Here is a 23,601-nt window from a genome sequence, read left to right as displayed (position 1 = left end):
TCTAACAGAGAGTCCCTGCAGATTTTATAGTATTCCTTCAGACACTTTTTAACAATTCTTGTTTTTTTTTTTCTTTATTTTCGGGGGAAGGCATTAGAACATTTAAGCAATCATACACGCAAAGCAGTGAATCCATATATTGGCTATTTGAGATGCAGAAGGAAAGTAAAAGAGCCCACAAATAAAGGTAGGAATGAAGGATACTTCTATATTTTTGATGAGTCTGATGCTCCTTTAATAAATTGTCTCAGCTAGTGTTAACATGTAGGACCATCATTGTTTTTGTATAATTTTATCCCCATCCTCACTGAAAAAAAGCAGTGATGCTAATATTTATATACATACACTAAACTGTCATGGGTTGAAGTAAAAAGCAAGGTATATAGTGGAATATTCACTTTCTGGATTTTATCTTGAGTAAATTGTATTTGTCAGATGTTACAGGAAATGCTCCTTAAAGTGTAGAATAGTTTTTCTAGTAAACTGTTCTATAAGCCACAAAATCATAGAAGGAAGCACTACCCAATGTCATCACTCTCCTGTTCTTCATTAATAAATTGTGTGGCAGTGAAACAAACAAATACAGTAGTCCAAAATCAATCTGGTCTTTCACTAAACAGCATATAGTCTATAATGAAGAATGAAACAATTAACAAGAAAGTCATATGCAGCAAAAATATATGTAAATAGATGTTTATTTAGATCCTAATTTTACAATATACCTACAATACATTTACTGTATAACTGAGACAATAGTGACCAGCGTAAGAATCTGCTGCTCTTCAGATAATATGTTACCCTAGTGTAGCTAAAACAACCAGAATGATATATGCTAAACTCTTTGTGTCGGCAAAACATCACAGTAGAATTAATACTTTAGGGAACTCTAATAAAGAGATATCAAAGCATATAAGTGTTCTGTGAATGTTTGTGACACAATAGGCAGTCTTTGCTGAAGTTACTTTGTAGCATGACAATCATAATTTAGAGGAAATGTGATAAACAGTAAAATAAGTGAAGTGGTTTCAGATATTTTGCCCAGTCCAATTTTTTTTCTTTGTGTTATACTAATAGAGTAAAATACACACACACGCACACACACACACACACACACACACACACACACACACACACACACACACACAGACAGACACACACACACACACACACACACACACACACACACACACACACACACACACACACACACACACACACATACACACACACACACACACACACACACACACACACACACACACACACACACACACACACACACACACGCACACACACATGCACATATACATGCATGCATGCACACATGCATACCCACACAGGCACATAGAGGGTTCTTGTATTCCATACTCTCTTCAGACCTTCTTCTCACAAACATACACACATTTATTTATGCACATTTGGAATTAATGCATCTTCATGTTTGTGTATACTCCATAAACAAAAATCCATACAGTTTATTCATTTAAATACTCTACACTTTGTAAAAGGCTTCAGAAATTAATAAGGCTATGAACTGATTGCTCACTTTCAAAATATAGGAATTCAACACCTTAAATGGGATCTGTAACAGTGACAAAAGAGAAATGAAATATATAATCTGTTCTTGTTTGCTATTTGATTGGCTTAAATATCTTGTATTTGTAGCACTGGTTCCCTTGTCTGTATACATCAAAGCTGTAAGACTGGCCTGTCTGGCTCATAAGCTGGAGTCCACTTTTTTTTAAAGATTATTGATATCCAAATGGATATATGCATATGCTCATTGTCATTATATTTAAACAGGGAGGACAAATGGAAAAATGTAGTGCATTCTGATAATATGTGCCTTAGCACTGATCCTCCCCCAAAGTATCAGGAATTTCTCCCAATTCTGCCGAAGTCGATATTGCAGACTTTCCTGTGTTTGTTGCTGTGTCTGCAAAAACTTCCACTGAGCTAGAGATTGACTGCACAGGCCTTTCTCTGAAGTACTTGATAGCCTCTTGGTCTATAAAGGTCTGATCCTCCCGGAAGCCTTGTTCAAATATCTTGCGTTTGTGCCGGAACTCAATGACAGTCTTTGTGTAAGAGTTCAGCGTGGTCACAGAGGCGGCCATGCAACATGTGAATGAGCCCCATGCAAGGCTGGAAAGAAGAAAAAATATTAATCAGCTGCAGAGATAAAAATGTGACAATATATATTGCTTAATTTATTAGAAATCTATTGAAATTTTGAGTAATATACTGTAATTGCAATGTTTTCTTTTTCAGGCTGTTCGTTTAGATAATCATTTTCACCTTGCATTCTACATGCTAATAAGTTCAATGCATGAGTACCTCACAAAATGTTGAAGGACCTAATACCCTGACAGCAACATTAAAAAAATATTCATCACTATGATTTGTCATAGACTCGCTCATAATAAAAATTGTTGAACTGAGGAAGGCTGAAATTATGTAGTTGTTCTTTGCTGTTAGTAAGACTTTCTTTTAAAAACAGGAAAGGAGTGCAATTTGACAGCTACTTTTCAAATGTTAATTCATCAAACTAGATTTCCAAAGTTATGCTCATCACGTAATCAAGGAAATGTATTTTTACATCAGCCTTATTCTACAGTTTCTCTTCAATTGGTTGAAGAAATTCTCTTTTCCTGTTTATACTACAACATATCATAAGATACCTTATTTTTACTAATATAAACCATGTTGTTCTGATATGTTGGACTGAGAGACAAATTTATATCCTCTTAAGATCAGATATAATATTGCAAGTAACTTAAAGCATTAGAGAGACTGGCCATACCTTATTTCTCTTTACCAAACAATTTTCATTTCATATTTGTTTTTGAAGCAAGTATTTTTGTTCAAATTTGCATGCCCAGGTCAAAAAATATATTACATTATTGTCAGTATAGTAAGAATCCAAGCATGTTATTTGAGATAAAAAAAAATTTGCAAAGGCAAAATAAATAAATAAATAAATAAATAAGTCATCTTATACTGCTTATATTCTCTTCCTGTTTTAAAATGCATGCCTCTAAAATTAGTTTCACTTTCTAAGCTCATTTGATTTTATAACCCTACATATGCCACATTTTTCACCAAATTCCTTCATTGTGTTAAAGCAACAATCAAAATATCATTTTCACTAGGAGATCTATTACACATCTTCGCCACCTCTACTATGAATTAATGTTTCACTACAATATAGGTTAACAGAAGAGTTTTCAGCTTTATACACTGCCATCCCATCTCCGAATGGCATTTATAACATGCCTTTACTTACTTATACATTTGTGCTTATGAGGAGTTTGTGGCATATATTCAGCATATATAGCATCATTATTATTGTTGGTGCCTTTCTTTCTTCCTGTAGTATGTGATTTATCTATATCTATACCTATATCTATACCTATATCTATATCTATATCTATATCTATATCTACATCGACATCTATATCATCTATAGCCATATCCAGAGCTGTAGCTGGTTATTCTAGTCTCCATTGTCACTTCAATGATTTGGCAGCACTCAGCTCTAAGTTGTGGAACAAAAAAAAAAATTACATATAAATAAAAAAAAAGGTCAGTTCCTGCTCCCGGACTACTTATTACAGGTAAGCCAGGTCCATTCTCCAATCTGCTAATCTGCATATTACTTACAAATAAATAAATAAATAAATAACCCCCGGGATTCATGAAGCTTGCGCCAGGTGCAGGCATAGCTTCGGCGGTCTAACACCAAATATGGCCGCTGAACGATTCAGGTACGAGCTGTTTCCAAGTGCACTACCTGCGGACGCTACGACCACACAGCTCCCGGCGCCTGTATGCTAATCACTCCATGTGCAGCAGTGGAGCATGCAAATGAAGGTATATAGCGATTCAGGAAGTGGTGCAGGCATAGTGTAAGCATGCAGAAATGTAAACCGAAAAAAAAAAATGGTTTACATTTTTCAAACATAAAATTGGAGCCATGACAGCGGACCAAACTCATGTATTATACTGTTAATATATGCCAGTCGCTAAATATATAGCCATTGGCATAAAACAACATGCACAAAATATGAAAAAGAACATTTAATATTATGCCCACACTAACATGTAGTTAAAATGCAGGGCATCTGTGCTCAAAGGGGATCGCAATGAATATACAAAAATATAGAATAAAACTGCAATGAAACACATATCACTATTTCCCCATAATAGTCAATGAGAGGCATGCTACACCATACTCATGGTACAAGGGATGCTAAGGGGCAGTGACAGTGTTATGCACAGTAGCTAGGAATTAGTAGGCAATGCCATGCAAATGAGAGGAGTAATACTGAATTGCAGATTTCCTGCTAGTGTAAGGATGCACAAAACAGCATAGCATTATAACACCGAGGTGAGACCTTGAGATAAAAATGACATCAAGAGAGGGGTGTGTCGCCATTGCTGTAAGCACATTGGAGCATTGCTAATCCGGTTTGCCTGTTGCTAAGAAAGCTGCAGGATAGGAGTGTGCTGAAGTAGCCATAGCTTTGCTTGGCTGAGAGCACACAAGATAACCGAATGTGCATGTGAACGTGGATAAAAACATGCTGTAAACCCGGTAAATCGCTGTGTGTGGCGTGCACCAGAGCAGAAACAGGAAGGATATGGAAAAAAGATAAGGAAATGCTGCAGCATGGAAATATGAGTACAAATGAGTAATTAATACCTAGGAACCCACAGTGGGCCATTGACAACAGCTAACAAGGCTGCTAGCAGCTACCTGCAGAACACGAAAGGGGAGGTGCCGTACTGCAAAGAAAACAGAACTGTCACAGCAGAACAAAGCAGAATTGCAGTAGATTAGCTACATAACACATTTCATAACACATTCAAGGGTAGGGAAAGTACAAAACAAGAAAGCCAGCAGCTGGATGCATGCCTGTCAATGGGAGGGTATTTGGGTTGAAAAGTGAAATAAAGGGCAACAGATAAATCACGGCGGGCAAGCATAATTCAACACCAAAGGCCCCACAATTGCAGTATTTGCTGTAAAACCCATAATTAAGATACCCTGCAGCTGGAATTGCACATACACACCCAATGACATCAGCAGCATCCATAGCACAATAGTATAAAGTGTGAAAGCACCTCACACACACTTGTGTATTCCCAAACACTCTGCACCATCGGTGTAAACAGACGGGGAGCTTTTTAAAATGTACATGTCAGGGGCTGCCATAGCTTTCATTCATCAGCATGTGTTGGAGACTGAAGGTGGTGTGGAGGATGATGCTTTCCACCACCTCAGGCACCAGAGAAGGAGAAGAGTGTTCAGATCAAGCGTAACCTACCAGGGGCTAAATGATCTGGAGATAGTAGAGTATTACAGGGTGGACAGGGACACCCTACAGCAACTTGTTGAGCTGTGCCGGCCACACCTCAGAGCGAGAAATAACAGAGGGAAACCCATCCCAGTGAACATGAAGGTATGTGTAAGCTTGAGAATACTAGCCCCAAGAATCATTCCAAAGGCCAACTGAGGATATCCTGGGGGTCTCACAGGCATCAGCATCCAGGGTAATCCACCAGTTCCTGGATGCCATGTTACCACATGCCAATGAGCATATATACTTCCACCGAATGCAGGAGGAGTTGGCCAGCAATATGAGTCTCTTCCACCATGTGGCAGAATACCCGGAGTTACTAGGTGCAATAGACTGCACAAACATACTCATCAAGTCACCACCTGGTGAGCAGGGTAGGCGCTACATAAACCACAAGGGATACCCCTCCATCAACTGCCAGGTCATGTGCAATGCCCAGGGTATTATCATGGATGTGTGCGTGCTGGCAGCTCTGGAAGCTATCATGACTCCCACATCTGGCATGCCTCACAGCTGTATCAGGTATTTGCCAGGGGGGACATCCCATATGGCCACCTGGTGGGGGATGCTGGCTATGCACTTGAACCATGGATGATGACTCCCATCAGAAATGCTCATGCACCCATGCAAGAATGCCATAATAAGGCACATGCACAAACCAGAATCATCATAGAGTGTGTGCTTGGGATGCTGAAATCACGGTTTCATTGCTTGGACATATCTGGTGGAGCCTTGCAGTACTATCCAGGCACGTGTGCCAACATCCTCATAGTATGTGCCATGCTGCAAAATATGATTCTGCAGAAACAGCTGCAGCAGGGACAGAATGGTGAAGGCCCTCACAGCACACCACTGTTGCCAAAGGCCCCACAGGCACAGAGGTACTCAGACCATGAACACCCTGAGCCAGCCCCAGTAGGCAGATGGAGGCGTGCCCAATATGCCCATGTCTTGGCAAAGAGGGAACATATAGCACACACACTGACAGTGTAGGCGCCTATGGACTGACATCCTTCTCCACCTGCACACACAGTAAACATGGATGGCACACACACAAGACCACCTGTAAATTGTCATGTATAGGTGGTCTACTGTGTGCATCCTACAGAGGCAGCCCTCAACTATTGCACACACAACCACTACTGGCACAAGGTAAGTCAACACCTGAACAGTAAATTAAGCTATCAGCATGTGCTGATACTGTATGTATAGGTTCATAGGTACATAGGTAGGTACTTGACTAACTGCCTGAGGCCATTCATACGCATAGCCAAAATGTGTCAGCTGTCACCACCCCATTGATTAACTAACCATCTCTCTGTGGAGCAGAGCCAATTGCGGGATCCCTGGGGTGTACCCACTGTTCCCCATCCACTCTGCAAGGTGTCCCTGGAGTGTTAGTGAGGGGCTCCATATAATGTAATCAGGGATGTAGTTCCAAAGCATGGTGAGTACCTGTGACAGGAATCTGTCACTCCAGCATCTTCCAGTTATGGTTGTGGCAAGGTTTAGCTCATTACAGTGTGTGGCTCACTGTGACATGGATTCCCATATGTGGAGCATATCCATTAAGCCTGACTTGGACATGGCTTTGTTGGGCAGCAAAGATCATCTCTGAGTAAATGAGATGCCACTGAATAATGCAAGAGTTCATGTAGTCTAGTAGCATAGGACACATGTCTGAGGCCAGTAATGCTCTTGGCGAGGTGTGTTAGTGGACCCTCCAGCTGTTGGATGTGTCTTCTGAAATACATCCCAAATGGGTTATCATACTCAATGACAGGATTGATGAGTGATGAGTAAAGGGGCACAATAACCTCAGTATGTCTAGATGCGAACCCTTACGTAATCAGATGGCCAACATAGATGGATGGCCTAATTACTTTGGAGATATAATTGTCAAAGGAGTGATCACTATCTAATGTAGTCCCCACATACCCATTACCTCGTCTGTATTAAAGTGGCTGCCACTCATGTGTTAATATGTCGGTGTTTAGTTTTCCCAACATGGAATGACCATGCAGTTCATGGCCTTCAGCTGGAGGCCATGACTGTGCCACCCTGTGTTGGTATATGTGAGTCCCCTTGAAGGATGTCTGTGACAGCTGGACTGTCAGTTATGGTTCCCAGTTTGCAGTAATCGCCAAACACGGTCTGCTGTAGTACACCTGTGTTTGCCTGTACCTCTGAGAAGTATATAGCAAACAGTAGGGGTCCCAGGACTGAGTTTTGTGGGACACCAGTTGTGACTGGTTAAGAGTTGGACCGGGAGGCTGCTAGGCTTACCATGTGGGTTCTGTGTGTAAATTCAAACAAAAGGATAGTGTAAAGTCCACAACGAATCTCCAACCTAAACTTGTTCAGAAGGATAAAGCACACAAGGCGAAGCTATAATACATCCTGTTTAATATGAATAGCTCAACACGACAAACATGAAGATAAAAAACACTAGTTCAAGAAAAAATAAAAGTTATGTTGGCATTGATAAAATTTGGAAGTTATATATATATATATATATATATATATATATATATATATATATATATATTTACATTTTTTATTTTTCTATATATTTGGCTGTTTATAAATTTTATATATCCTTTTAGTGGGAGGTAGTTATTCATTATAGGATTCATTACCCATAAGGTTTCCTTTCTATTGTAGTAAAGTATAAATACAAGAATGTACAAATAAAAGTGCTTACTAAATATTTAAATATGTGTTTTTGGTGTCTGTTATTTAATTGTATATATATCTCTGATGACATCTTCCATATATGTTGTCCATAAACAGTGATGAGGACATAGTAGTACTATATATATTATAGTTATCAATACATGTCTAGGTGGATCAGCGGTCTCATACAACTATGGTTGCCATAGATCAATTTATTTACAGTAATATTGAAATTCATTTTTAAAACTGATTTTCCCCCGGATTCACAAATTCTCTGTGTAAGACTTAATAAGTCTTACTCGGAGGCTGCAGTTGAATGGTATGATGTCAGCATGCCATGAATATGCATGAGGGCACACTGACCCAACCGTAAGTCATACACGGACCGTGTAAGAAAGCAGGGGCCGTGTCCAACTGCTAAGCAGTCTAAATGTCCACGCCCCTACAAATGTTTGAAAAGTAAAAGCAAATACACAAGAGCGAGTCTGCTCAAATGTCCCTGCACCCAACACCACACTCCCTAATATTGTAAACCCCCATCACAGTTATAAAAAGCAAAACATTAAATTTATTTTTTTAAATTCCCAAAATAGCTGCCCGTATTTCCACGTGTGTGCGCGGGTGTGCCCATTGCTTAGCTAGAGTTAGCAATTCTGACATGGAAGAGCATAAGAAAGAATTTTATGCAAATCACACCAAATAGCAATAGCGTAATGGTAGAGCATTCGCACAAAGAAGAGGCATTCATGGTTCGAGTCCCACCACTCCCCTTCGTATTTATTTTTAAATCAGTATATGAAATAGTACCAGACAAATATGTGTAAATAGTACTAAAACGCAGTGAAATGGCCAATGTATCAGTGAACAAAATAAATATTTTAAATGATCCTGATAAATAATTGCCTGCAGTTAAGCAGCGCTTCACCCAGCGCAATAGAGTTGCCCATAGTTTAATAACGGTTAACCCAGTGCAATAGAGGTGCCCATAACGAAATAGCTCTTTAACCAGCGCAATGTGTTTGCGCAGATGTGCGGGCCATGCCAACCAGGACACCATAGGGCACCGAGGAGCAATGTAGAGCAAAGCTGCTTAAACGCAGCCACACCCCCTAGCTTGTCTGGACAGTATGAAAATAAAATGAATGACAAGGTTCAAACCCAGGACTCTGTGCATCACAAGCAAAGTACAGAACTACTAAGCCATGACAACTTAGGGGAAACAGCCACTGTTAACATACATATACTTACTAATGGTAGTTTAACCATTACTAAGCAAGTCTGCAGTCAGCCGAGAATTTTAAAAAATGGCCAATCACAAAAAAGTGTGGGAAATGTGGCATATTTAAGCCCCATAGGCGGGAATACATGCCATAACTGATTGTAGCTCACATCTGCAGTTAAGAATTGGTGTCGGAGAGGGAACATGCTTCCGAGCACAACGTTGGGGCATCGAGCAGTCAAAATACATGGTTTGGCTCCTTGTCCACCATCATGAGTTAAGACACCTGTAGGGCCAGTTCCAAGGGATGGAGTACAAGGCAGAGGCTTGGAATCGGTTAGCTCATGACCTCACCAGTGCCACAGGCATTCCTCAGACTGGTGAGCAGGTCCATCACCACCATGCAGACCTGAAGAGACAGAACCAGGACCACCTGAACCAATGGATACAGGAAGCCAGTGGGATGCAGGATGCCCCACAACTGAGTATGTAGCTATGGAGTGCAGTATGTAAGAATTGATAATTGAGTATGTATAACGGATAGGTATGTCTCAATATCCCTTCATTTACTTTACAGCTGCAGGTGACCGTGCTGTGAATCAGCAAGCCCATGCTGATAGGCTGCTAAGGCTGCACCACCAGGCAGGTTAGTGATTATTCTGCATGTATTGTTATATAAAGTATGGGAGAGAGCATGAAAGAAAGTGTTGTAGTTCAATAATACAGCCATAAAATTGCCTGAATAAGTCCTCTGCATGTACTGTCAGATAAAAACATCAGAGAGGCAGAAAAAGAGTGTAGTAACCCATTAAGAAAGGTAACATATGTCTGGAATAATATCTCTGCAGGCACTGTCATATAAAATAAGTGAGTGAGCCTGAAAAAAAGAGTGTTCTAACCTACTAATAAAGGTATAATATGTCTTGAACATGTCTGCCATATGCACCGTTAAAACAAATAAAGGAGTGAGCTGTGAGCTTGTGGAAAAGTGTGTAATGTCATTAATAAAGGTTTAAAACTCAGAGTGTGTCTGTGTCACACAGTTTGAAATATTGTTGTACCCTTGCATTATACAAATAGTACTGTTTGAAAAAGTGCTGGCAACCCAGAGTTGTGCAGTCCCATATAAAGTGGGTGATGGAAGTGCTAGTAGCTGTGAAGCACATATACTGTTCGCAATAGTCAGTTACTGGCTGGCATGCATAAGTAAATCTGGCACACGTGTAGAATGTTATTTTTCCCCAGAAATGTGAGTGTGTGTCAAGAAATGCAGGGTTCTGTACAAATCGAAGTGGAAATGTCATGTAAAAACATCCCAGATATGTAGATAAAGAAATAGAAATGCAATCAAGAAATATGTAGCAGTAACATCTGCATCCTGGACAGTTAGTATGTCAGATATAGGTCAGGCATATATTGAACTAGCCAAACCCATTACACAATCTAATGTATGGTGGAAAGTGTAATAATACATGTAGGGGATATACACCTGCAGTCACTAGGAATGTAGTGTAGACTAAAAGGTAATTATAAGATGTTAACCGAGGTTTTTTCTACACCCTACTGTATGTGCATAAACCATGCAATTCCACACCTCAATGGGTATGTGTAATCTTAAATATTTGGTGGGACATATGTCCTATTGTTCTATAAATATTTGCATTCACGTTGATGCATGTGCCCTGTTTAAACACCACAATCATGGTGGCCTGTTGCTACCAAACATCCCTGCATGCTGTTGGAATATCCACTGTGGTTCAATATATGCATGTGTTATGCTTGCTGTTCAACTGTTGTAACCTTGGTGTGTTGGGTTAATGGGAATATTACTGCATGCTGTTACAACTAATCTGGAATGCTGTTGTTTATATTGTAAATAAACACACCTGCTCACAGAATGTATGGGAAGGCCGGTCCCAATGGACCCACCTGTCCCTCCTCAGCTGGCGAGTGCACCTGGCACCAGCAGGTCCGGTGCCAAGCCCAGGCTCCCCTCCTCCGTTGGTCCTGTGCCACCTTCGGGTGGAAGCACTGCAGGGGATGGGGTTTGTCCCCCCCATGCAAGGGTGGGCAGAGAAGGGCCACCTGTCACCCTTCTAAGGGTCCAGGTTGTGGTGCATAGGGAGATCCAGCGTTCAGTCGCTGATCCCCTACGCCTGCACGAGGCGAGAGTGGCACGTCTCACGGGTGAGCCTGTCCATCCTACGCAGCCCCCAGCACAGCTCTCCTCGGGGCTGTGAAGGTGCAGTATTGACTGCCCATGGGTGGGGATCTCAGTTCCACTGTTACCATCTGTGGGCTCATGGGCTTGCGATTTCCAAACATCTGACCCCGTCAATTGTGTTCACCCACCCCATGTGTCATACACTGCCCCTGTATGCGTCTTGTCTGTCTTGTCTGTTTAACTCCCCAACCTACCTCCCCGGACATACCTACTTCCTCTACCTCACTTCCCACTCTCACCTGAAAAAAAACAAAAAAACAAAAAGGGCAATCTGTACACACAAAAAAATTACATCCCATACATAGCTGCCCATTTCACACACATGTCCATTGGACATGTAAACTGATAATTATAATTGGCAGTACAACATACTTTGTTGTCCTCACCCCTCTCCCAGGGGTGGAAGGTTTCAAATATCACTCCAAATTTATTGCATATGCACAGCTGTTGCTGGTAAAGAAATGGGCAGCTATGGACCTTCCCTACACCACCCGTCCTGCACATCCCGAGCTTGTTTACCTACTGTCTGTCCCTCCTTGTGCCCCCTTTTTCACCACTTTCCTATCTCCCCATTTTATTTTCTTTCAAAGAAATTAGCGTGGGATTAGTGGGAGTAAGCACTTTCAAGCAGTAATAAGCAGGTTTAAGTGAGTGTGCGCATGTGTGTGCTTAGCTAAGCGTTGCTATGCGTCGGGCAAACCTGCTTACTACTGCTTAAAAGTGCCTTGGTCACTCTATGGAAGGGCCCTTGTTCTGCTGAGTAGCAAAAGAAAAAACCTCTCCCATTCTCAAACCCCAGACCATTAACACAATAAACTGCATGAATTACCACTAAGCCATAGCAGATATACAAATAACTTGGTTCTGAAATAAATATATAATGCATTACAATGAGGGAATGTAAATGGAAATTAGGAATGGTAAAACACAAATCCTGTTCTGTAGGTCTTTATCAGCAGTTGTTGTGGAATTGCATGACATGACTGTGACAGGAGAACCACCCATCCTAGCAGGGGATAATGTTACAGTAGCAACTTACAAACACCACACAGTATCAGACCAGGATAAATACTGACAAAGTTGAATAGGACAGAGGCCAGACTCCCCAACTGTGACTGCTTTACAGGGATGTCCCTGATTTGTAAACCAATGTTAGCTGTGCCCCACTGAATCACTCTGAAAAGTATTAACTGTAGGCAGACAAGTGTGGAATCACACATATTGAATAATGTCAATAGGTGAGAGTAGACACTGCTTGCACATCAGAAAAGGTGTATTTATACATATGCTCTGATTCCCAAGAAAGTCACAACTGCAATATGTCAGTAATATATTGCAGGTGTATCTCGCTTATATGTACCTTTCACTGAGGCCGTTCAAATATATACCTGAGAGTATCTGAGGCCTGGCAGAGACAGAAACACACAGGCATATCAGCATTACTGCTGTCACACACTCTGCAAATAGCTTTGGAAGGAGTTCCACAAGCATGCCCTTATGTAGGAGTACAACACAGAAATATCACAGGATGTATCCATGTACTGCTGGCAAACAACTGTGACAATGCCAATGTGCCACTGCTGAAAAGACTGGTGTGGTGCACAGACAAAGTATAGTAGGCTAACCTCTAGCTACCATCTGGATATATCCACAGGTGTGAGCTACACAGACAGACTACTTGCCTTGATAGACTAACAGGTACACAGCAACCCTGTATGTTCAATAAGATAAACCTCACATGATAATAAAAAATGTTCTTTGCAGTTCTGCACCCCTACCCAAAGGTACAGCACAACTGTGTATTCAGGCAAAAACCAGGGTGTAGGTAGGCATACTCAGTACTGAACTATGTCCAGTTGTGTTGAGCAGCCTGTGCTAATGTCAACACAAACAAACCACAAACTGTTCAGAAGTGAGTAACGTAATAATTACAGTATAGCAGTTCACAAACACTGCATGTGCCACAGGAATACAGTGCAATAACCACATTTGTATGGCAGTTAATTGTGTAAGTCAGAAATAAAGTATATACTCCCATGTATCCTGTGTTAGCATTTGGAGGAGTGAGTACATGTCTACACTGAGAAGTGTGTACTGGAAGCAGCAACATTCAGGTTTGAGTACAACATGCATATAACTGGCTACAACCCTAGCTTCAGATAAGAGACATATACCAACCTTCTGACTGACACAACGGTGTCCAGAGCAAACAAGCATGGGCCCCACCTTGAAAAGCTGAAAGGGCTATGCCTACCTAACCTAGCATTTTATAGCAGTGGGCTGCAATCACAGTGAGTAATGCAATCACCACACAGCAGGCTGCATGCAATTACTGAATGGTGGGCAGCAATTGGTGCAGAGGCTGTCACATACACAAGTGCAGATACCTAGAAAAGCAGGCTGTACCTGCAGTCCACACATGCAATTCTATCATTGCAGGTGCTGGGAGATATAGAGTGAGAGAGAGAGACACGGACACAGACACAGACAGAGACAGAGACACAACAGAGAGAGAAACTGAGACATAACTGAAATAGAGGGAGAAAACCCAAAACAACCAAAAAAATAAAAAATAAAAAATAAAAACCTACAAAACCATAACACATGGAGCAGGGAAATGCAAAGGTATGGTATGTAACTCACATGTATGTGTTGGCATGTAGTAGATGTTCCTGAAGAGTACTCTACACACTGCAAATCATCCATGTGTGGCAGCAATACGTATCTATCTGTATCTGCACATGTGCATAGGGCAAGGGACATACTGCAACTGTTAGTGAAGGGTGGACAGATATCTGTCACTGAAGGTTGATATGTGCATATATATATGTAGGTCGTAGTGTGTGGCCTAGAAAACAGCATGCAGTGCTGATATATATCATGTGGTGGTTAAATGCTGTGGGACTGATTTGTCAGATCTGCTGTGTTACAGCCAGTGAGGCCTGCTAATGCTACATGGGCTGAGGACACCCACATGCATTCTGCACAACACTGTGCAATATAATCACATAACTGTGCATCCCTCAACTGTCGAATAAGTGATATCCGCACCATGAAAGGTGGACTGTACAAGTGCCTATATGCACATCCATGTGTACAACAATGGATGTGTACATGTATGTATATAGCTATGCATATATATATATATATATATATATATATATATATATATATATATATATATAAAAACACACACACACATATATATATATATATATATATATATATATATATACATATATATAAATATATATATATATATATATATATATATATATATATATATATATATATATATATATATATATATATATATATATATATATATATATATATATATATATATATATATATATATATATATATATATATATATATATATATATATATATATATATATATATATATATATATATATATATATATATATATATATATATATATATATATATATATATATATATATATATATATATATATATATATATATATATATATATATATATATATATATATAGGGAGAGACAGAGAGATACGGGGTCATATGTACTGCAACAGGTGTGTGGTGACCAAGGCATGGACTGTAGACAAGTGTTGATACTGCAGCGCCATTCCTCCTTTCCAAAACACTGTACCCATTAACTATCACATAGTTAGAGATCTACCTAACAGTGAAGGTGTGATAAGGGAACATGGGACACAGGTGGACAGTAGCTTCCGCTTTGATGAAGACAGTGCCACACTACACCTGTAATCAGTCTGTGTGTTATGTGTCATGACAACAGGTGTGTCATCTATAGAAATATAGGGCAATGTTCCCCTCTACTCATCACAATGCCCTGTGTGGTATGTACCTCACATGACAACTACACCAGGTGAAAAGGCCACAGACATACCTCCCAAAGGGTAATACTGGCCGCAAACAGATGCCCTATGCAGACTGACTCACAAAACCACATCTATACTGTATTGCATACTGGCCACACAGAGGTGACCTCTGCCAGACATACAGAGGTATGTCACACACATAGCTGGGTGACAACCACCATGGCAACATATCACAATCCCTCCGGGATACACGCTCTAGGGCCCTAAACCTTGTCAGCTCACTAAACAGCACATGCTGGAGGGATAGGCTCCCATCTCAGAGATATGCCATACACTGTAATAGACCACCTAGCAATAGCAAACAAGGCTCCTCATTAGCAGCTGTCATAAATACCCCTGATGATTGTGTGGGAGATTAGTAATACACCCCAGGAAACATCTCTGTGGTTCTGGCTGGCAGGGGCAAGTGAAATCAAAGTACATGTGTGTCAAAGGCCAGGGTAGCATATGGCTAGGCTACCGTAGGCCCTAGGGCCAACAGCATATTACCTACCTATGACACTATGCACTCACACATGTACTCAATGCAATTCCCGCTATGTGAGGTTGAATAAGTGTAACGCTGAATGTGTGCAAGGTCTGTAAAGGTGTGATAGCTTAGTGTGAAGTTGTATCTGACATGGTAGTGTCTATCCTAGCTGCGAGGACAGCAAATGATGTGTAATGTACTGTTAGGCAGACATAGTAGTACGGCATATGATGTGACGTAGTTCCTTGTTGACGAATGTGGTGTCTCATTGTAGGCTAAAGCAATACATGTATTCTTAGTGAGTGGTACTGCTGGTGAATCCAACTCCCATATGAACTGTAGTACTACCTGAAGCTGTAGGCCTAAACAGCACAGTATGGTGTGTGTTCACATTGCTTGGAAACACTGTCATGTGTGTTTTCTGTAGTCTGCACAGAGGACAAAACTCAGGCATAAGGGTGTGTATGTAGTGGCACACAGTACTGTATGGTACACAGGTAATGTTCATCTGTGTTGGCACTGATGTGTGTGTAATTATGCCTGTACAATGGCTGCAATCATATGTGTGTTACAGGGTATACGTGTATATCCAGCAACATATATACTCTGTCACAGCAGTATGCCACCTAAAGTAACAACTATAAACATCTGTTAGGCAGGGCTATGGCATCAATGACTAGGGTGGTTGACTGGTACTACTGTACCTGTACTTTACATCCATTGCAATGGATGGCATCTCTGTTCGTGCATTTGTGTGATATACACCCCTGTCTTGAGGTTGTGCAATGTGTCACAAACAGTGTGTCGGGTACTGTTGTATAGTGGTGTGATATATAGAGTGTGCCAGGCACAGTTAGTTAGTTGTGGCTTGAGAACCAATAAGTGGTATTGAACGTGTGTAACCTCTGAAAGACAATATGATGGTATATATGTCAGTAAAGTGATATCTGTGGTTAAAGGTGTAAAGTGTGCCACAGGACTCACTCACACATATTGTTCATATCTTTTTAGCCAGATGGCCCACCAACGCAATCCATCGTACACAGCGGACGAGGAAGAGGTGATACTGCAAAGCCTTTTGCAGCAGTACACAATGCTGTTCTCCAGAAGCAGCCAGCACCAGCAGGAGCGGACTGCACTGTGGCAGGAACTTGTTCGTTGGGTAAATGACATAGGCATGCATAACTGGACATATGAGCAGGTACGCCATCACTGCAGTGATTTAATTAAACATGTCCAGTGGCATGCGACTGATATCCAAAGACAACAGCTTGCCACAGGTGGTGGGGTGACCATTCAACCCCCCCCTCACCAGAGTGGAGGAGCTGCTCCTAAGCGTGGTGGCTCCTGGACAACAGCAACATCAACCTCTGACATGTGTTGTCATGGAGGCAGGAACCACCCAGCACGTCCACCTGGAGCAAGCAGGTAACATGCCCTATCTGTAGACGACAGTTAACTGTATTGCTAGATTATGTCTACGTGAGATGTGTACTGTGTGTTTAGCAGTTCTGCTGCCTAGTGTTGTGCAATACTGATATTTCGAATAATATCTCTACAACATTGACTGTTGACTGTTGTTATACTGCAGTTTAGCATACCCACTGTAGCAATGCCACCGTTGTGGGCACTGATGAACTCTCTCATATTCTCGTAGGTCCCTCTGGTGTGACAGCAGGGCAGCCGATCCATGCTGGTGAGTGTGTTATAACTGCAATGTTGGGAATGAAATATGCATGTCATAGGTGAGGTGTAGGCCATGTACACGTAACACACCTATGCATAATGCATGCCGTGCATGTTTGCTGTAAGACGTTGCACAGCTCAGTAATGTCAGTAGCTGCCTCACTGACATGCAATACACAGAGCATAAGACACAGTTGTGGCAACCCTGTACTGCACATTGGATAGGCATAGTTGCAACACCTGTATACAACATAACACGTTTATCATACGCAGTACATAAAGACATGCTACATATGGCGCAACCACACACCCGCTGTAAGGTCACACTTCAGTATCCCACATGTCATCCACACACACATGATGTACCTCAGGGGTAGAGGCCTATCATGTGGCTGTGCAACACTCTTCAACACATAACACAGTCATGTTAGGCAATGCTCCTTATTGGGCACCTCATACACCCATGTACAAAGTGGCTGTGTAATAGTGAACATAGCCACAGCACTGCAGTTTAGGTACAGCATGCTAGGCAGTGGTCTGTCACACAGTAATAGCCATGAGTGACCACAAGATGCATGATGATGATGATGGCACATGGTAGTACACCCCATCCAGTTACAGTGACCACAGTACTACACATAGCGGTCTTTGCTTTGCACCTCATTGTTGTGTGTGTGCAAACATATGCACCTATAGACAATATGCATAGCATGTTGTGTGTGTGTGCTTACATATGCCATTATACACAATATGCACAGCTGTCGCCATCTGTACAAAGCGTCACATATATGTCCTGGAATGCTATTGGGTTCATAGGTCACATGACACACACTGGGTATGTGTGGTGTTTAATGTTGCAGTCACGTATCATGCCATGTCATGGCTGGCACCGGAATATCTGCAATATGTCCCACACTCACCATAACCACTATACAATGGCCATGTCGAGCATTGGGATTCCTTCACATCTACATGCACCACCACTCATCCAATGTCTGTACATTGCATGCATTTGCTACACCTGTGCCCACTATTATTTGCTATGGACACAGACACTGTAATCAGACGTGGCAATCTATGTGTCACACAGATAACACATGCAGCCATGGTATGTATACCATTGAGTGATGGTGCACAGGACATTGCAGAGCAGATAATACTAGCACAGCAATGTTGTGCCCATGTACACATTGTGTTCCAGGATGTAGACAATCACTGAACAACTACACACATGCATCACAGCCATGCATAATGTCATTAAATAGGGTCGTCTACACTTGCACTGCATGGTCTTGAGCAACACATATTCTGCATGCTGACACGTGTGAGGTGACTGTTTGTCTTGTGATACTGTCACCCACCTTCACCCACTATTGTGTATGTGTTGGACTGCTGGTGTGTGTGTGTGTGTGTGTGTGTGTATGTGCTGTGTTGAGCAGTTTATTTGTGTTCATGTGTGCATGTGTGCATGTGTTCATGTGTGAATGTGTGCATGTGTGCATGTGTTCATGTGTGCATGTGTGCATGTGTGCATGTGTGCATGTGTTCATGTGTTCATGTGTGCATGTGTTCATGTGTGCATGTGTGCATGTGTACATGTGTGCTAACATCATGTACAGATTGTAAAGTGTGTTTCCTGTCTTCCTTCCACAGTGCTGAGTTAGGGGTGTCTGAATGCAGCAGGGAACCTGATGTCACTGCCACTAATAGTGCAGATGATGAGACATGTATTTTGGTACAGGAAGGTCTGACAGGGTCTGTCGTTGGTCCACCAATCGACAGTACACAGCGTTCAACCCCGCACACTCATACTGCCAATACATCCTTCATCACCAATGGCCTTAGCTGAGGGACAGCATACAGTCGGCATTGACCAGGAGAATGTGGTACCCATAGCAGGTGCATCCCCTCACAGCAGCCATAGCCGGATTACTGGAATGGTACCACATAGGCAGATGTCCAGGGGTTCTCGGGGGAGCACCACTGGTCGTATTGCCCCTGGCAGATGTGCCCCCAGAGGTATTACAACCTCCAGTATGTTCTGGGCTGTAATGCAGGCACAGGCACGTATGGAGCGGTACACCCGACAGGGACTAAGGGCGCAGAGGGCCCATTACACTGCTATCAATGACAGCATCCGTGACCTTGTTGGTGCCATCTGGAATTACACCAAGGTCATTGATAGCCACTGGAGGGAGACATTAGATGTCCTCCACAATGTGTTAGCCATAAGCCAAGACCATGCGGGACGGATGGGAAGCTGATGCGGACGCATGCCAGCAACAGCATCAGCTGGCAGTCGTCACGGACGGACCATGGATCACAGCCGCTCCTGTAGTGGCAGTACCAGCCCCAGCAATGCTGGAGCTGGCCTGTCCATTGACCGTCCTACTAGACCACGTGCACGTGGCACTGGCCAGTCCCAGCAGGGACATGGGTCCAGTCATCATACCTCTGCCTCTGATGATAGCACCCAGTCAGGGTTGGTACCCGATACTGCCCATAGCACCTCTGCCAGGCACAGGTACCATGTCCATGGCCAGAGGCAGTGATCTGTACGGCCTAGCAGGTACAGTCTGTGGCTGTCCCACAACTGCCCGTATATGGCAGCCACATGGTGGAGTTGTGTGCATGCAGACACACACATTAACCAAACAACTAGGGCTCACACATACACACACACACATTACATCAACATTGGCCCATGCTGTACTGTTGTCCCTCACACACACACACACACACACACACACACACACACACACACACACACACACACACACACACACACACACACACACACACACACACACACACACAGACATGTCAATTGGATGGATCAATGTCGGGCTCTGGCAAACCAACAACACACCCTGTGCATATGATGACACCTGTGCCACCTCCTGTCATCTGTAACATTGATGCAAGAATAGGCTAACATGGTTCTGATGGACAGGGTGACATTATAGCAGTGTAGCAATAGTAGCAAGTTGCCAACAGGAAAATGTACTGATATCCTTGTAGGTATATCTGAGCAGGCATTATGCATCACAGCTCTGATAGTCATTGTAGCATTGTTTACACCAGTGTTAGGTCTGAGCATGTATTGTCCACCCATGTGCCACTTGGCTGAAGTGTACAGTGTTGCCAGCATGTGTTAGTGAGTGGACAGTACATGTGTGATGTGTGCATTACAAATTAGCAGGCATACATCTGTGAACATGGTGTGTGCACACTGTCTGCATGTATGTGCATAGTGGACACGTGGGATGTGCGAAATACACTGTTGTACACATTGTTAACATCTCATGGTATCTTTTGATGGCCAGTATGCATTCTACTACAGATATGTACTAACATGGGTACACATGTGTGTATGACATGGGTTGACACTATGCTGTGGGTGATACTGTTGATATCAGTCAATGATCTGCAGTCTGGTAGTATACACCACCTCAACAGCATGACTATAACCAATCATTAGATGATGTCCTGACAAATGACACACAGTTGTAGGGAACTCAGTAACAGTTGGCTCCTTCCGGAACTATACTATAACAGTAACCAGTGGTATTGACCCCCACACATTCCTGGGACCACACCTGTGTGGCATATAGCCCTCTTAGGTACATGCAAACACACTAGGGATATGCCCATCCACATCTAGAAATGCATGCATTGACCTACACTGCATTCCCTGGATGGGACGCATATCCTACACAAGGGTATCATACAGACAGATACCTGTTGTTCAATACATGTTGTATAGCCATAAGCCAACTATGGCATAGTCATCCACATTTACTAGACATACTATCCCGACAGTACCACATAGGTGGTGGCCCTCAACATGTATGTTGGGTACCAGTGTGTACAGACAGACACGTGTTATGTCATCTGTCCCTTGGTATCCACATATCCATGGGTACTGTGGGGTCCATCAGTGTTTCACATAACACATTAGGGGCCTGCATGCATATCCACAGGGATGTTGTATACCTATAATGACTGTCCATTACTGCCAGTTGTTGTTGTGTATGAACATGTCTGACATATACCCTAGGCATTTACCCTCACTCACAGTACTCTATAGTACGTATCATGGGTGTGCGTGGCACAGATGATCTTGGCCATGGATCACTACAGTGGCCGGGCTTGTCGCATACATACATATGTGACCTATGATCTGAGAAGCAGCTGCACAATCTGTCGAAGGAAACAAATGTATTCATGTAGTATGCCGGCTTCACACCTATGTACTGATTGAGGTCGCATGTACACATATTTATTTGCCACGCAGATACCCGATGTGTGCAATGCTTATACTGTTTTAATCATATGTCATACAGTAGTAAAAGCAAAACCCACACTGCATTGACCACCTGTGGTGCACACACACACACACACTCTGCGTTTGCAGGATTCAAAGCCCTACCTAACTATGCTATGATACTAGAAAGATACACATTAACACAGCATGCTATATGCTTTACTGGGTGGTTTGTGTTCTCCTGATATATTTGTAGGATGCTGACATCATCAGACATTCCAAAGAGGGATGTACCTCTTTTATTGTGTTTTCCCAGTCTCCAAAAAGGCTACTCCTCTCAAAGGAACTCACACACATACAACCCCCACACACACTGTCAGCAGGATTCAAGCCCTGACCTAGCTATGCTATGATACTAGAAAGATATGGATTAACATGGTGCACTATATGCTTTATTGGGTGGTTTCTGTTCTCCTGATATATTTGAAGGATACTTACATCATCAGACATTCCAAAGAGGGATGTGCCTCTTTTAATGTGTTTTCCCAGTCTCCAAAAAGGCTACTCCTCTAAATGGAAATCACACACATAGGTACACACTCCCCTACACACAATCCATGCTTGCAGGATTCAAACCCCTACATAACTATGTTATGATACCAGAGAAATACACATTAACACGGCATGCTACATGCTTTACTGGGTGGTGTCTGTTCTCCTTGAATATTTTTAGGATGCTGACATCATCAGACTTTCCAAAGCGGAATGTACCTCTTTTAATGTGTTTTCCCAGTCTCCAAAAAGGCTACTCCTCTCAAAAGACATCACACACATAGACATACCCCCCACAAACTATCAGCGTTTGCAGGATTGAAACCCCTACCTAACTATGTTATGATACCAGAGAGATGCGCATTAACATTGCACGCTATATGCTTTATTGGGTGGTTTCTGTTCTCCTTGAATATTTGTAGGATGCTGACATTATCAGACATTCCAAAGAGGAATGTACCTCTTTTAATGCATTTTCCTAGTCTCCAAAAAGGCTACTCCTCTCAAAGGACATCATACAAACACCCCCCCACACACACTATCAGCGTTTCAGGATTTAAATCCCTACCTAACTATGTTATGATACTTGAGAGATATGCATTAATACAGTGTGCTATATGCTTTACTGGGTGGTTTCTGTTCTCCTGATATATTTGTAGGATGCTGACATCATCAGACTGGACATTGTAATGTGTGTGCACTTTCTTTCATGCAATCCCAGGAATGATCCATGTGGGTCGGCAGGTATCAACAGCTTGAACAGGAATTTCTGGTTAAAGGCTTATAGTGCCTGCATATTTGAACTGCTTCTTACTGAAATTGGTACACCTTGTTTGCTGTAGCATAGACTAGATCCAAGCCTGCTGAATCTAGCTTTGTTTGTATAACTTGAGCACTAATCCAGGCATTCTTTAAAGTATTCAGTTGTATTTATTACTGCTGGTAGTAACTTGATTAAAGTGTAGCTGTCATTTCTAAGTCTTTTGGATTAAGCACTTGGGCTTCAGACCAGTTGTTTTACATTAGGAAGGTTTGTGGCCTGCACTGTGGTGGCAGGACAGGTAGCTTACATCCTTCTAAGTTGGGAACTGCTGATTGAGAGCTCAGTGTCTGTTATTCTAAAAGTGTATTAGTTCTGGTTTAAGCACTTGGGCTTCAGGCCAGTTATTTTACATTAAGAAGGATTGCGGTCTGCACTCTTGTGGAAGGAGAGACTGGACTCTGCCCTTCTGAGCAGGGAATTTCTGGTTAAAGGCT

The 23,601-nt window shown here is 42.1% G+C and overlaps 1 protein-coding gene across 1 annotated transcript in view; it reads right to left on the bottom strand.

Moving 5' to 3' along the window:
• Positions 1-1,271: 1,271 nt before the first annotated feature.
• LOC122816773 (germ cell-specific gene 1-like protein) overlaps positions 1,272-23,601 on the bottom strand; it is a 3,278,153-nt gene continuing 3,255,823 nt past the window's right edge. The window contains exon 5 of the mRNA XM_044089790.1: positions 1,272-2,145. Coding sequence (XP_043945725.1) covers positions 1,848-2,145 — 298 coding nt within the window. The 3' untranslated portion in view covers positions 1,272-1,847. The remainder of the gene's footprint in view (positions 2,146-23,601) is intronic.

Source organism: Protopterus annectens, chromosome 12.part0 (assembly GCF_019279795.1).
Source record: "Protopterus annectens isolate FY-2018-M chromosome 12.part0, PAN1.0, whole genome shotgun sequence".
Lineage (NCBI taxonomy): Eukaryota > Metazoa > Chordata > Ceratodontiformes > Protopteridae > Protopterus > Protopterus annectens.
This window is presented reverse-complemented; position numbering and strand designations above follow the sequence as displayed.